The sequence below is a fragment of the Lycorma delicatula genome, chromosome 3 (assembly GCF_047948215.1).
Source record: "Lycorma delicatula isolate Av1 chromosome 3, ASM4794821v1, whole genome shotgun sequence".
In the NCBI taxonomy this organism is placed as follows: domain Eukaryota; kingdom Metazoa; phylum Arthropoda; class Insecta; order Hemiptera; family Fulgoridae; genus Lycorma; species Lycorma delicatula.
This window is the reverse complement of record NC_134457.1, coordinates 153,803,776-153,821,159: the sequence shown is the minus strand read 5'-3', so window position 1 is coordinate 153,821,159 and position 17,384 is coordinate 153,803,776. Positions and strand designations below refer to the sequence as shown.

Below are 17,384 nucleotides of genomic sequence, written 5' to 3'. Positions count from 1 at the left end.
GTAATTTACTTAAGTTAATTTTCCTCTTGTTTGGATAGAATTAAATATAATAAAAATACATATTTTACTTAAAAATATTACGTTTATGTCTTGGGTTAACCAATCAACTGTACAAACTTATAAATTAAATTGATTACGTTTCACTTAGAATTCTTTAAGCTTCCTCAGGTGACAATACACATTCATTGACACATCATACAAAATTCTTTTAAATACTAAGAAATTAATTTGTCAACCCATCCTAGATAACAATATTTTACCCCCAACCTTGTAAAAGATCCTCCTACTCATACCAGACTCATCTTATCTTTAGATAATTATCTCTTTTTATAACCTGATTGCTATTTCCTGTGTATTGAAACCTTTACATTACACATATTTTTCTCAAAAATTGCAAACATTAAACATTATTTTCCTTAAACTAAATTTACAATATAAATTTTATTTTTTAAATTAAATTAACATCCGTTCCACTGTTGATAGCATTTGTATTTTTCTTGATTTATATCATTTCTAGACTGATCCTTTTATATGTATTTTGTTCTTTGTGTAATATTTTGGTGCTGTTGAAATTGAAAGAGTGTTCATTTTCTATTGTATGTTTTGTGAGTGCTGTCACTATGTCCTTTTTTCTAAATTTATGGGCTTCTACTCTTTCTTTTAAGGTATTGAAATGTTTGTCCAATGTAGAACACATTATAATCTTTATACGGAATGCTGTATACTACGTTTGCTTGTTGATGATATTCTTCTATCGGTGATTTTAATTTAGAAAACATACTATTCAGATTTTTGTAATTTTGATGGGCTATTGCAAAAGATTAAAAAATTGCTACAAAAGGATTTTGCAATAGCTCATCAAAATTACAACAATCTGAAGTATGTTTTCTAAATTAAAATCAACTATAGAAAAAAATCAAGCCAATATAGTATACATAATTTTGTGTAAAGATTGTACTGCATTGTACAATGGACAAACATTTCAATATCTTAAAAAAAGAATAGAAGCCCATAAATTTAGAAAAAAACGTACAATAGAACATAAACACTCATTCGATTTCAACAGCACCAAAATATTAGACAAAGAACAAAATACATATAAAAGGACCACTCTAGAAATTACATACATAAAAAAAAATACAAATGCTGTCAACAGTGGAACGTATGTAGCTGGATTAAGCAACATATATGGCAATTTATTTAAAAACCCATATTTATATCATAAATTTAGTTTGAAGGAAAATAATATTTAATGTTTGCAATTTTTGAGAAAAATATGTGCTTTGTAAATGTTTCAATATACAGGAAATAGCAATCAGGTTATATAAAAGAGATAATTATCTAAAGATAAGATGAGTCAGTTATGAGTAGGCGGATCTATTACAAGGTTGGGGGTAAAATATTGTTATCTAGGTTGGGTTGACCAATTAATTTCTTAGTTTTTAAAAGAATTTTGTATGAGATGTGTGTATAAATGTGTATTGTCACCTGAGGAAGCTTAGAGATTCTAATCGTAACATAGTGAATTTAATTTATAAGTTTGTATAGTTTATTGGTTAACCCAAGAGTTTTATATATATATATATATAAAACGGCTCCATCTATCATAACTGTAAAGCATATTACTACTCTTTCACAGGCGTCGCTATTACTAATATTATGAAGCATGTTTAAAAAGTGAAGAATGATTGCTGTTAAAAAGTAATTAGCAACACTGTGGAGTATTGCTCATTCACAGTGGCTTCAATCATATTTCATTCGCTAGCTATTGGCCACCTTGTCAGGAATAAACAATTTGACCAGTTGTGACATCAAGAGTGTGATTTGATTTTTCAACATGAAAGATTGTAATGAGTTCTGGAATACATCATGAATTGTGGAAATTTGTAAAAGCTATACAAATTTTTCTGATAAAGAGAGAGGGAGAAGGCTTAATGTTCAAAAAGATGATCATATTGAACAAGGGAATGCAAAGGTTTGAGGAAACTGATAATTTACAGTTAATGTTCTTGCAGTCGAATTTTCACAGAGCACATGTACAGAAATTCTACAAAACTAGATCATTGTAAACTTCATGCAAGAAGGGACCTGAAAATGGTGACTAGTATACTTAAAAAAATCAAAGATGGCATTGGCACATGCATTTTTGGACTGCTACATGAGAGTGAGAGAGAGAGAGGGAAAAATAATATTTTTCTCCAAGTCATAACTGTTGGTGAAATATGGATTTCATACACGGGTTGGGCCAATAATCCAAGTCCATGTTGAATCCAAACAACAATCCTTGCAGTAGAGTTATTCAAATTCACTGAAGCCAAAAGTATTCAAGCAAACCCAGTTAGTTTGGAATAATTTGACTGTTCTCTGGAATAAAAAAAGTGTCTACTAGTAGATTTCATTGAGGTGGGAATAATAATCATATTGGAGGTGTTCTGTAACACATTTTCAAAACTTTAGTGTCCAGATTTAGAACTGGTAAAATAGGATGTTGTCTTTAAGAATTCATGATAATGTTCTCATTCATGATAATACATGCCCATATACTGTTGTCAACATTTTCAAGTTGATCTATCAGTTCAGATGGGAACGTTTTTATCCCTCCCTTACTACTTAAAGGGAATAAAATGTTAAAATATAAAATAAAGAGAACTTAATAAAATATTAAGCTCTAATTTTAGAATTTTTTTTGGAATTCCTTTATTGTTATGGCAATAATTTGATTTTCATGAAGCTTAAATTTACTTAACTCAAGCCCTCTTAGACAAATTTATTAATAGCTTATTTATTTAAGCTTATTTGCATTAAAATATTGTATCACAATCTTTAACGGTATTTTAGGTTAATTCAAGTTTCATAAAAAATAAACTTTAAATGTATTCAGTGTTCAAATGAATTACAAATGGCAGTACTGTCTGACCAAGTGAGCTTGGTATTTGTGTTTGAAGAGCCGTAACTGCTGCTAGAAAAATTGTAAACAACTAATGAATTATAATATTAAACTAAATGATCTATTGTGTGTAACTAAAATGAATGTAGTTTTTACCATTTATGGTTTTTAAAATGCCTTCAAGGATATTGATAGAATCAGTAGGTAAAGTTTAGATAAAACAATACTTTAAACTTACAGATATTTATTTCTGCCATTTATAGTTTTGCCGATACATAAGCTTACCTTATCAACAAAAAAAAAACCACTCTACGAACTGAATTTTTTCTCTTTGTATAGTATTATGGCATAAATGATGAAAAATACATATTTGTTATTTATTCATTGTACACAGAATAGATTGATGATTTTTAACTGAATAAATAAATTTTTTGTAAAGTTTACACGCATTATGGGTCACAAAATTCAGAACCAAGTTGACTTGAGTGACTGTAGATCTATTATTGATTTCCAGGATTAATATTAGATAACTGGATAACTTTATTAGCCCCATTTTCTTCATTAATTGATACAACTTGCTTTTTGTAAATCAGCTGATTTTTTTGCAATTCATATTAGTTTTTATTAGGTTGAAAGTATTCCTTGTACACCATAATCCCACAGTTTGTCTAATAATTTATCAGTTAATGGAAATAATTAATCAACCATTTCTGTAAATTCCACAAATACACTGTTTTTGGATGATCTTTATTATTTCTTTAATGAATTAGTTGGAGAAGCCCCCTAATAAAATTATTCTGTCCTTTGAAAGTAATATTATTACCGTTAAAGAAATTCATTTTGAGTAAAATTAGTATAGTACAAGTATTAATTAATGCTAACTGTGATTGTAAAGATATTCTAGTTTACCATTGCTATTTTGTTATAAGACAGGTATTAGAACAATCTCCATTCCTTGTCATTTCCAATAATTTAATCATTTTCATTCTGTTAATATCTATAATATTCTCTGGTATGATTTACTGATAAAAACGTTATTATTTAGTTATAAATTTGAATATATTTATAATTTACTTCATTATATGTTATATTAAACTCGTTTTTATTTTTAGGAGAAAGAACTTGAAGCTTGGTGTTGGCTCAGCCTGTATCGGTGGTGGTCAGGGAATTGCTCTTCTGGTTGAGAAAGTTTAAAAAATTTGCTAATGTCTTGTGATAATGTATAAAACCATTTTTTTCTGATCAAGCCAGATAAAGTATTGTTTGTGGAATGATAACATTGAACATGGTTTAAAATTGTACTTTAAATGATAAAATCTATTTATTTTTTATTACGGCTGTTTTTAAAATTGTTCACTGGTGGCCAACTCTTTTGCGGTGTTTGTTGTTAATGTTCATAGAATTTGAATCAGTGTGTATATATATATTGTGTATGTATGAATGTACTTGTATATGTGTACTTAGTAATATTTGACAAAAACTAATTACTAAATATAAATTTTATCTGTTAAATAATTTTTATATTCAGAGCTTATATTTTTACATTACATTGTTAAAAAAGTAATAAAATATTATTTTCAAATTTGGTTGTTTTTTTTTATTTCCTATAGTATTTTATTTGAGGCTGGTCTTATTAGCTCGATTGTTTTCAGTTTTTCCCAGTAACATTTTCTGTCATTTTATGTATAGTTATATTTATTTGATATTAGGTGTTCCCAAAAATGACATTGCCATTTTAAGAATAACAACCCACATACGAAGCCAAGTTTTGTAGGATTGTGAAGTAGATTGTCAAGTAGCCTTTTTACTGATAATAGAGGGATGAACTTGTAATATTTTATGAAATTTTTTATAGCAGTGATATCATTGCAATATTTAATGTTGTATTTATCAGTCTTATCATGGAGGTGCCAGCCTCCGTGGTGTGAGTGGTAGCATCTCGACCTTTCATCTAGAGGTCCCGGGTTCGAATTTCGGTCAGGCACAGCATTTTTCATATGCTACAAAATTCCAAATCCATTTCCCACGCCCAAGCTTCAAGCTTATATGGCAATATCATCAAGCAAACAAAAAAGGTAGAAATATTATACTGATTAATAATGTAATCAGTTAGAATATTTTGTTTTGACATAAATTTATTCATTTTGTACTTGTAAGTATGTTGATAAACTCATTTTACTCCTAGTTTATCAACATTTTTTGATACATCAAATTTAAAACAATGCTCTAATTTAAAAATCTTTATTGCAAATATGTATACCAGTGTGCTGCACATCGTAAATGTCATTACAACACCTGCTATATTTTCACCTTATAATGAACTATTTTGCTATTTTAATTTCCATTTATTTTTCTGATAAAAAAAATATTATTGATAGTTTATAAAAAAATGATGTTATATTATATTAAAAACCTAATGCAAATAGTACTCGAAACTTTTTCATTGTTGATTTTGTTTTTAAATTCCAGAATATCAGACACATTTACTGCCCATTGCAACATCCTTATGTAATAAAATGTTTTGAATTATTTAAATTTTATAGCTTTCTATACAAGTGTTCTACACAAACTTTCTTTTTTAAAAAACGTATGCTAATTATTTCCTTTCAGTATTTTTAAAATAACCTATGATATATATTTTGAATACATTTGTATTTTCACCCAATTTCTAGGGGAAGTTGTTTGTTACAACTTAAGAAGACCTGACTATACTGTTCAGCTTGTTCTTCATAAGTGCTGATCTGTATGAACTGTATTATACATAGCTTTCAGTCAACCACAGCGCAAGTGTTGCCAGTTAATGTGATCACCCATTTAGGTTGTCATGTTACCTTCTGCTTTGCTATCATTGTGTTTTAATGTAATTTGGATAAGATATTTGTATTATTATATTTAATTCAGCCGTTTCAACCCACTGCATGGTTATGGCCTCTTATGACCTAAAAACTGAGAAGAACAGGAGGATTGAACAAATACTCCTTCACAAGAGTTCACTCTCTGGATTAAAGGAGAGAGGAATACCATGATTCCTGTTTCCAGGAAGATAATGAACATCTCTACGTGCTTTGTTTGCATGCTAACAATTATTAATCTGCTGCATATAAGCAAGTGAAAACTGACTAACAGTTTAGCCTTTAAGATGCTTAGTACCAATGTGTTGAGCTTTCATATGGGCACAGTATGAGCATTGGATAATAATAATAAATATAAATTAATAACAGGATAAAAGTTTTTTTGTATATGTAGCCAATACTGTGTTTCATTTCAGTTTATTTATTTACATTAGCTTTCACTGACAGTGTCCTTCACAATGTAAGTCTCTCTCTGATCCAATAATCAGGTTGGAACTGCTATCGCAGCAACTTCTTCATTTAAATTTCAAAATAAACTTAATAATTTGTGAGATAGATAGAAAAAAACAAAAACTTTTATGGTACTAATTAAATAATTTATTTACAAAAATAATAAATAAAATAAGTAAGAGATTTTGTGTTGAACATTTAAAAATAAAGAAAAACTTTATTTTCTCCTGCTGTTATAACCCATGATATTTATCTGTTACATACGGTCATATTAGAACACTCATATGAAACAAAGACCAACTGGCAGGTTGCTGTCAATTTATCAGCCAACCACACAAACTTTACAGGAACAGGATGTCTGCCTAAGATCTTTCTTTTTCTGTTTAGCCTCCGGAACCACCATAAGGTATTACTCCTGAGAATGATATGAATGAATGTAAATGAAGTGAACTCTTGTAGTCTCAGGTCGACCATTCCTGAGATGTCTGGTTAACTGTAACCCAACCACTAAAGAACACTGATATCCATGATCTAGTATTCAAATTTCTATAAAAGTAACTGCCTTTACTAGGATATTGAAATTTGAACCTTAGAACTCTTGACTTTGAAATCAGCTGATTTGCGATGACGCATTCACCACTGGACCAACCCGATGGGTTTTATAAAATATTGGTTTGGCTTGTAATTCTGTAATGACATTTTCAACACAAACATGTTTGAAAAATTGCAGTTTAAATTTAGATGCAGACAACAATTTTAACAAAGAAAATCAAGAATCATGGACGAGCTGATTTCAACATCTTGTTATTTGATGGAAGTTAATAAAGTTCTTGTAGAGACTGATATCACAGGTGAACAGTTGGATCAGTGGGTAGAAAAAGGAGAACCTGAACATCATGACATGACTTATGAAGAAATTATTCAAATTATCACTAGAGAAAATGATACAACTGAAGATGAAGAACAGCCAACACAGAACCCAGCAACACAATAAGCAGTTTAGAGGTAGCAATGGTATTTTTGGAAGGACAAGGCGTACTTTTAATGAATTAAAATTCATTTTAATGATAAACTTATTTGAATAAAAAAGGGAAGCAAACAAAATGTACACAAAAACGTATTTGTAATGTTCACAGACAAGTTGCAACACAAAACTGAAAAGACTAGTCACACTACTGTGGGCCTCTAGACATAGTGCTAGCTAATTCTCAATTTTCTTGAGGTAAACAGCTACATGTCCATATAGTGCTCTTTACCTTGCAAGCATGTTGGTATGTAGTGTCCTTTCCAACTGGCTAAATCTGTTATTTTTAGGCTCAGGACATAGTACTTTGTACCTCTGAAAAAAAATTGCATAGGAAACTGTGTATGAAATTTGTACATAGGCCACAGTGTATTGAACTTGATGTAGAAGATAACCTTTTTACTCTTCACTTGCTTTACTAAGATTCCTGAAATGGGATCTTGTTATTCTTGAAAATGATTATCATTTTCAGAAGTATTTTGTATTTTATGTCAAGTGGCCTATAAAAAGGTATGATGTAAAATACAACTTGTGTTGCCCCTTCAACATTTGTCACAGTATTATTACTGTTTTTTAAGGTCATATTCAATGTTAAGACAGCAGCACCAACTGGTAGTCTATTTGTAAGCTTTTATTACACCAACTCTTCATGAATGCCTAGTTGCATATAAAAATTGCCTTTAAAAATTCCAGTAAATTGCTTTTATTTAAAATAACTCAGTTTTACAACTAACAAATTTTTAACTGTGAAATCCAGAAAAAAACAATTTACAAATGGAATTTTTTGTTGTAATAAGTATAGCATCATAGTTATTTAATTATACAGCTTGATAATTTTACTAATTTTGAAATTCTTTTCATATTATTTAGTGCAACAAATAAATATGCCATTTAGTCGATGCAATATAAAAATATATGAGAATGATTTCTTTGATGTGTTCTTTAACTACTTAAGAGAATAATATGATAAAACCATCAGTTTGATTTTTGAAATAGTAGTTGCAATCATCATTTACCGAGAAGAAAATTGTTAAAAGTTGTAACAAAGGACACATGCTAAACCGTTGGGTTGGTCTAGTGGTAAAATTAAAAATAAAAAATAAAAATTGTGAATCGGCTGATTTCGAAGTCAAGGGTTCTTAGGTTCAAATCCGAGTAAAAATAGTTGGTTTTATAAGGATTTGAATACTATATCGTATATATATCAGTATTTTTTGATAGTTGGGATTCAATTAACCATACACCTCAGGAATAGTCAACCTGGGTTTGTTCCAGAGTACACGTTTACAGATACACTTACAGTTACATTCCCGCCACTATTGACTTTAATTGTTGATGCAACTATAAATAAAAAGATATTAAAAAAATATGCATGATAAACTTGACATTTTTAATTCTATAGTCTCTTGCAAATAAGCCTTCAGTTACAAACTGAAAGAACAAGGTGGAAAAATATTTTTATGATAACCTGTATAAAGTAGTATCAGAAACTAAACAGAAATAACATTTTAAAAAGTTAAATAATTTGTTAATAAACAGGATATTTCTGTATGCGGGCGTCTCATAGTGAATTTAATTTATAAGTTTGTATAGTTTATTGGTTAACCCAAGAGTTTTATATATATATATATATAAAACGGCTCCATCTATCATAACTGTAAAGCATATTACTACTCTTTCACAGGCGTCGCTATTACTAATATTATGAAGCATGTTTAAAAAGTGAAGAATGATTGCTGTTAAAAAGTAATTAGCAACACTGTGGAGTATTGCTCATTCACAGTGGCTTCAATCATATTTCATTCGCTAGCTATTGGCCACCTTGTCAGGAATAAACAATTTGACCAGTTGTGACATCAAGAGTGTGATTTGATTTTTCAACATGAAAGATTGTAATGAGTTCTGGAATACATCATGAATTGTGGAAATTTGTAAAAGCTATACAAATTTTTCTGATAAAGAGAGAGGGAGAAGGCTTAATGTTCAAAAAGATGATCATATTGAACAAGGGAATGCAAAGGTTTGAGGAAACTGATAATTTACAGTTAATGTTCTTGCAGTCGAATTTTCACAGAGCACATGTACAGAAATTCTACAAAACTAGATCATTGTAAACTTCATGCAAGAAGGGACCTGAAAATGGTGACTAGTATACTTAAAAAAATCAAAGATGGCATTGGCACATGCATTTTTGGACTGCTACATGAGAGTGAGAGAGAGAGAGGGAAAAATAATATTTTTCTCCAAGTCATAACTGTTGGTGAAATATGGATTTCATACACGGGTTGGGCCAATAATCCAAGTCCATGTTGAATCCAAACAACAATCCTTGCAGTAGAGTTATTCAAATTCACTGAAGCCAAAAGTATTCAAGCAAACCCAGTTAGTTTGGAATAATTTGACTGTTCTCTGGAATAAAAAAAGTGTCTACTAGTAGATTTCATTGAGGTGGGAATAATAATCATATTGGAGGTGTTCTGTAACACATTTTCAAAACTTTAGTGTCCAGATTTAGAACTGGTAAAATAGGATGTTGTCTTTAAGAATTCATGATAATGTTCTCATTCATGATAATACATGCCCATATACTGTTGTCAACATTTTCAAGTTGATCTATCAGTTCAGATGGGAACGTTTTTATCCCTCCCTTACTACTTAAAGGGAATAAAATGTTAAAATATAAAATAAAGAGAACTTAATAAAATATTAAGCTCTAATTTTAGAATTTTTTTTGGAATTCCTTTATTGTTATGGCAATAATTTGATTTTCATGAAGCTTAAATTTACTTAACTCAAGCCCTCTTAGACAAATTTATTAATAGCTTATTTATTTAAGCTTATTTGCATTAAAATATTGTATCACAATCTTTAACGGTATTTTAGGTTAATTCAAGTTTCATAAAAAATAAACTTTAAATGTATTCAGTGTTCAAATGAATTACAAATGGCAGTACTGTCTGACCAAGTGAGCTTGGTATTTGTGTTTGAAGAGCCGTAACTGCTGCTAGAAAAATTGTAAACAACTAATGAATTATAATATTAAACTAAATGATCTATTGTGTGTAACTAAAATGAATGTAGTTTTTACCATTTATGGTTTTTAAAATGCCTTCAAGGATATTGATAGAATCAGTAGGTAAAGTTTAGATAAAACAATACTTTAAACTTACAGATATTTATTTCTGCCATTTATAGTTTTGCCGATACATAAGCTTACCTTATCAACAAAAAAAAAACCACTCTACGAACTGAATTTTTTCTCTTTGTATAGTATTATGGCATAAATGATGAAAAATACATATTTGTTATTTATTCATTGTACACAGAATAGATTGATGATTTTTAACTGAATAAATAAATTTTTTGTAAAGTTTACACGCATTATGGGTCACAAAATTCAGAACCAAGTTGACTTGAGTGACTGTAGATCTATTATTGATTTCCAGGATTAATATTAGATAACTGGATAACTTTATTAGCCCCATTTTCTTCATTAATTGATACAACTTGCTTTTTGTAAATCAGCTGATTTTTTTGCAATTCATATTAGTTTTTATTAGGTTGAAAGTATTCCTTGTACACCATAATCCCACAGTTTGTCTAATAATTTATCAGTTAATGGAAATAATTAATCAACCATTTCTGTAAATTCCACAAATACACTGTTTTTGGATGATCTTTATTATTTCTTTAATGAATTAGTTGGAGAAGCCCCCTAATAAAATTATTCTGTCCTTTGAAAGTAATATTATTACCGTTAAAGAAATTCATTTTGAGTAAAATTAGTATAGTACAAGTATTAATTAATGCTAACTGTGATTGTAAAGATATTCTAGTTTACCATTGCTATTTTGTTATAAGACAGGTATTAGAACAATCTCCATTCCTTGTCATTTCCAATAATTTAATCATTTTCATTCTGTTAATATCTATAATATTCTCTGGTATGATTTACTGATAAAAACGTTATTATTTAGTTATAAATTTGAATATATTTATAATTTACTTCATTATATGTTATATTAAACTCGTTTTTATTTTTAGGAGAAAGAACTTGAAGCTTGGTGTTGGCTCAGCCTGTATCGGTGGTGGTCAGGGAATTGCTCTTCTGGTTGAGAAAGTTTAAAAAATTTGCTAATGTCTTGTGATAATGTATAAAACCATTTTTTTCTGATTAAGCCAGATAAAGTATTGTTTGTGGAATGATAACATTGAACATGGTTTAAAATTGTACTTTAAATGATAAAATCTATTTATTTTTTATTACGGCTGTTTTTAAAATTGTTCACTGGTGGCCAACTCTTTTGCGGTGTTTGTTGTTAATGTTCATAGAATTTGAATCAGTGTGTATATATATATTGTGTATGTATGAATGTACTTGTATATGTGTACTTAGTAATATTTGACAAAAACTAATTACTAAATATAAATTTTATCTGTTAAATAATTTTTATATTCAGAGCTTATATTTTTACATTACATTGTTAAAAAAGTAATAAAATATTATTTTCAAATTTGGTTGTTTTTTTTTATTTCCTATAGTATTTTATTTGAGGCTGGTCTTATTAGCTCGATTGTTTTCAGTTTTTCCCAGTAACATTTTCTGTCATTTTATGTATAGTTATATTTATTTGATATTAGGTGTTCCCAAAAATGACATTGCCATTTTAAGAATAACAACCCACATACGAAGCCAAGTTTTGTAGGATTGTGAAGTAGATTGTCAAGTAGCCTTTTTACTGATAATAGAGGGATGAACTTGTAATATTTTATGAAATTTTTTATAGCAGTGATATCATTGCAATATTTAATGTTGTATTTATCAGTCTTATCATGGAGGTGCCAGCCTCCGTGGTGTGAGTGGTAGCATCTCGACCTTTCATCTAGAGGTCCCGGGTTCGAATTTCGGTCAGGCACAGCATTTTTCATATGCTACAAAATTCCAAATCCATTTCCCACGCCCAAGCTTCAAGCTTATATGGCAATATCATCAAGCAAACAAAAAAGGTAGAAATATTATACTGATTAATAATGTAATCAGTTAGAATATTTTGTTTTGACATAAATTTATTCATTTTGTACTTGTAAGTATGTTGATAAACTCATTTTACTCCTAGTTTATCAACATTTTTTGATACATCAAATTTAAAACAATGCTCTAATTTAAAAATCTTTATTGCAAATATGTATACCAGTGTGCTGCACATCGTAAATGTCATTACAACACCTGCTATATTTTCACCTTATAATGAACTATTTTGCTATTTTAATTTCCATTTATTTTTCTGATAAAAAAAATATTATTGATAGTTTATAAAAAAATGATGTTATATTATATTAAAAACCTAATGCAAATAGTACTCGAAACTTTTTCATTGTTGATTTTGTTTTTAAATTCCAGAATATCAGACACATTTACTGCCCATTGCAACATCCTTATGTAATAAAATGTTTTGAATTATTTAAATTGTATAGCTTTCTATACAAGTGTTCTACACAAACTTTCTTTTTTAAAAAACGTATGCTAATTATTTCCTTTCAGTATTTTTAAAATAACCTATGATATATATTTTGAATACATTTGTATTTTCACCCAATTTCTAGGGGAAGTTGTTTGTTACAACTTAAGAAGACCTGACTATACTGTTCAGCTTGTTCTTCATAAGTGCTGATCTGTATGAACTGTATTATACATAGCTTTCAGTCAACCACAGCGCAAGTGTTGCCAGTTAATGTGATCACCCATTTAGGTTGTCATGTTACCTTCTGCTTTGCTATCATTGTGTTTTAATGTAATTTGGATAAGATATTTGTATTATTATATTTAATTCAGCCGTTTCAACCCACTGCATGGTTATGGCCTCTTATGACCTAAAAACTGAGAAGAACAGGAGGATTGAACAAATACTCCTTCACAAGAGTTCACTCTCTGGATTAAAGGAGAGAGGAATACCATGATTCCTGTTTCCAGGAAGATAATGAACATCTCTACGTGCTTTGTTTGCATGCTAACAATTATTAATCTGCTGCATATAAGCAAGTGAAAACTGACTAACAGTTTAGCCTTTAAGATGCTTAGTACCAATGTGTTGAGCTTTCATATGGGCACAGTATGAGCATTGGATAATAATAATAAATATAAATTAATAACAGGATAAAAGTTTTTTTGTATATGTAGCCAATACTGTGTTTCATTTCAGTTTATTTATTTACATTAGCTTTCACTGACAGTGTCCTTCACAATGTAAGTCTCTCTCTGATCCAATAATCAGGTTGGAACTGCTATCGCAGCAACTTCTTCATTTAAATTTCAAAATAAACTTAATAATTTGTGAGATAGATAGAAAAAAACAAAAACTTTTATGGTACTAATTAAATAATTTATTTACAAAAATAATAAATAAAATAAGTAAGAGATTTTGTGTTGAACATTTAAAAATAAAGAAAAACTTTATTTTCTCCTGCTGTTATAACCCATGATATTTATCTGTTACATACGGTCATATTAGAACACTCATATGAAACAAAGACCAACTGGCAGGTTGCTGTCAATTTATCAGCCAACCACACAAACTTTACAGGAACAGGATGTCTGCCTAAGATCTTTCTTTTTCTGTTTAGCCTCCGGAACCACCATAAGGTATTACTCCTGAGAATGATATGAATGAATGTAAATGAAGTGAACTCTTGTAGTCTCAGGTCGACCATTCCTGAGATGTCTGGTTAACTGTAACCCAACCACTAAAGAACACTGATATCCATGATCTAGTATTCAAATTTCTATAAAAGTAACTGCCTTTACTAGGATATTGAAATTTGAACCTTAGAACTCTTGACTTTGAAATCAGCTGATTTGCGATGACGCATTCACCACTGGACCAACCCGATGGGTTTTATAAAATATTGGTTTGGCTTGTAATTCTGTAATGACATTTTCAACACAAACATGTTTGAAAAATTGCAGTTTAAATTTAGATGCAGACAACAATTTTAACAAAGAAAATCAAGAATCATGGACGAGCTGATTTCAACATCTTGTTATTTGATGGAAGTTAATAAAGTTCTTGTAGAGACTGATATCACAGGTGAACAGTTGGATCAGTGGGTAGAAAAAGGAGAACCTGAACATCATGACATGACTTATGAAGAAATTATTCAAATTATCACTAGAGAAAATGATACAACTGAAGATGAAGAACAGCCAACACAGAACCCAGCAACACAATAAGCAGTTTAGAGGTAGCAATGGTATTTTTGGAAGGACAAGGCGTACTTTTAATGAATTAAAATTCATTTTAATGATAAACTTATTTGAATAAAAAAGGGAAGCAAACAAAATGTACACAAAAACGTATTTGTAATGTTCACAGACAAGTTGCAACACAAAACTGAAAAGACTAGTCACACTACTGTGGGCCTCTAGACATAGTGCTAGCTAATTCTCAATTTTCTTGAGGTAAACAGCTACATGTCCATATAGTGCTCTTTACCTTGCAAGCATGTTGGTATGTAGTGTCCTTTCCAACTGGCTAAATCTGTTATTTTTAGGCTCAGGACATAGTACTTTGTACCTCTGAAAAAAAATTGCATAGGAAACTGTGTATGAAATTTGTACATAGGCCACAGTGTATTGAACTTGATGTAGAAGATAACCTTTTTACTCTTCACTTGCTTTACTAAGATTCCTGAAATGGGATCTTGTTATTCTTGAAAATGATTATCATTTTCAGAAGTATTTTGTATTTTATGTCAAGTGGCCTATAAAAAGGTATGATGTAAAATACAACTTGTGTTGCCCCTTCAACATTTGTCACAGTATTATTACTGTTTTTTAAGGTCATATTCAATGTTAAGACAGCAGCACCAACTGGTAGTCTATTTGTAAGCTTTTATTACACCAACTCTTCATGAATGCCTAGTTGCATATAAAAATTGCCTTTAAAAATTCCAGTAAATTGCTTTTATTTAAAATAACTCAGTTTTACAACTAACAAATTTTTAACTGTGAAATCCAGAAAAAAACAATTTACAAATGGAATTTTTTGTTGTAATAAGTATAGCATCATAGTTATTTAATTATACAGCTTGATAATTTTACTAATTTTGAAATTCTTTTCATATTATTTAGTGCAACAAATAAATATGCCATTTAGTCGATGCAATATAAAAATATATGAGAATGATTTCTTTGATGTGTTCTTTAACTACTTAAGAGAATAATATGATAAAACCATCAGTTTGATTTTTGAAATAGTAGTTGCAATCATCATTTACCGAGAAGAAAATTGTTAAAAGTTGTAACAAAGGACACATGCTAAACCGTTGGGTTGGTCTAGTGGTAAAATTAAAAATAAAAAATAAAAATTGTGAATCGGCTGATTTCGAAGTCAAGGGTTCTTAGGTTCAAATCCGAGTAAAAATAGTTGGTTTTATAAGGATTTGAATACTATATCGTATATATATCAGTATTTTTTGATAGTTGGGATTCAATTAACCATACACCTCAGGAATAGTCAACCTGGGTTTGTTCCAGAGTACACGTTTACAGATACACTTACAGTTACATTCCGGCCACTATTGACTTTAATTGTTGATGCAACTATAAATAAAAAGATATTAAAAAAATATGCATGATAAACTTGACATTTTTAATTCTATAGTCTCTTGCAAATAAGCCTTCAGTTACAAACTGAAAGAACAAGGTGGAAAAATATTTTTATGATAACCTGTATAAAGTAGTATCAGAAACTAAACAGAAATAACATTTTAAAAAGTTAAATAATTTGTTAATAAACAGGATATTTCTGTATGCGGGCGTCTCATAGTGAATTTAATTTATAAGTTTGTATATTTTATTGGTTAACCCAAGAGTTTTATATATATATATATATATAAAACGGTTCCATCTATCATAACAGTAAAGCATGTTACTACTCTTTCACAGCTGTGGCTATTACTACTATTATGAAGCATGTTTAAAAAGTGAAGGATGGTTGCTGTTAAAAAGTAATTAGCAACACTGTGGAGTATTGCTCATTCACAGTGGCTTCAATCACATTTCATTCGCTAGCTATTGGCCACCTTGTCAGGAATAAACAGTTTGACCAGTTGTGACATCAAGAGTGTGATTTGATTTTTCAACATGAAAGATTGTAATGAGTTCTGGAATACATCGTGAATTGTGGAAATTTGTAAAAGCTATACAAATTTTTCTGATAAAGAGAGAGGGAGAAGGCTTAATGTTCAAAAAGATGATCATATTGAACAAGGGAATGCAAAGGTTTGAGGAAACTGATAATTTACAGTTAATGTTCTTGCAGTCGAATTTTCACAGAGCACATGTACAGAAATTTTACAAAACTAGATTATTGTAAACTTCATGCAAGAAGGGACCTGAAAATGGTGACTAGTATACTTAAAAAAATCAAAGATGGCATTGGCACATGCATTTTTGGACTGCTACATGAGAGAGAGAGAGAGGGGAAAATAATATTTTTCTCCAAGTCATAACTGTTGGTGAAATATGGATTTCATACACGGGTTGGGCCAATAATCCAAGTCCATGTTGAATCCAAACAACAATCCTTGCAGTAGAGTTATTCAAATTCACTGAAGCCAAAAGTGTTCAAGCAAACCCAGTTAGTTTGGAATAATTTGACTGTTCTCTGGAATAAAAAAAGTGTCTACTAGTAGATTTCATTGAGGTGGGAATAATAATCATATTGGAGGTGTTCTGTAACACATTTTCAAAACTTTAGTGTCCAGATTTAGAACTGGTAAAATAGGATGTTGTCTTTAAGAATTCATGATAATGTTCTCATTCATGATAATACATGCCCATATACTGTTGTCAACATTTTCAAGTTGATCTATCAGTTCAGATGGGAACGTTTTTATCCCTCCCTTACTACTTAAAGGGAATAAAATGTTAAAATATAAAATAAAGAGAACTTAATAAAATATTAAGCTCTAATTTTAGAATTTTTTTTGGAATTCCTTTATTGTTATGGCAATAATTTGATTTTCATGAAGCTTAAATTTACTTAACTCAAGCCCTCTTAGACAAATTTATTAATAGCTTATTTATTTAAGCTTATTTGCATTAAAATATTGTATCACAATCTTTAACGGTATTTTAGGTTAATTCAAGTTTCATAAAAAATAAACTTTA

The 17,384-nt window shown here is 29.6% G+C and overlaps 1 protein-coding gene across 1 annotated transcript in view; it reads left to right on the top strand.

Moving 5' to 3' along the window:
• yip2 (yippee interacting protein 2) overlaps positions 1-4,469 on the top strand; it is a 36,556-nt gene extending 32,087 nt beyond the window's left edge. Inside the window, exon 8 of the mRNA XM_075360827.1 lies at positions 4,000-4,469. Coding sequence (XP_075216942.1) covers positions 4,000-4,081 — 82 coding nt within the window. The 3' untranslated portion in view covers positions 4,082-4,469. The remainder of the gene's footprint in view (positions 1-3,999) is intronic.
• Positions 4,470-17,384: the final 12,915 nt, after the last annotated feature.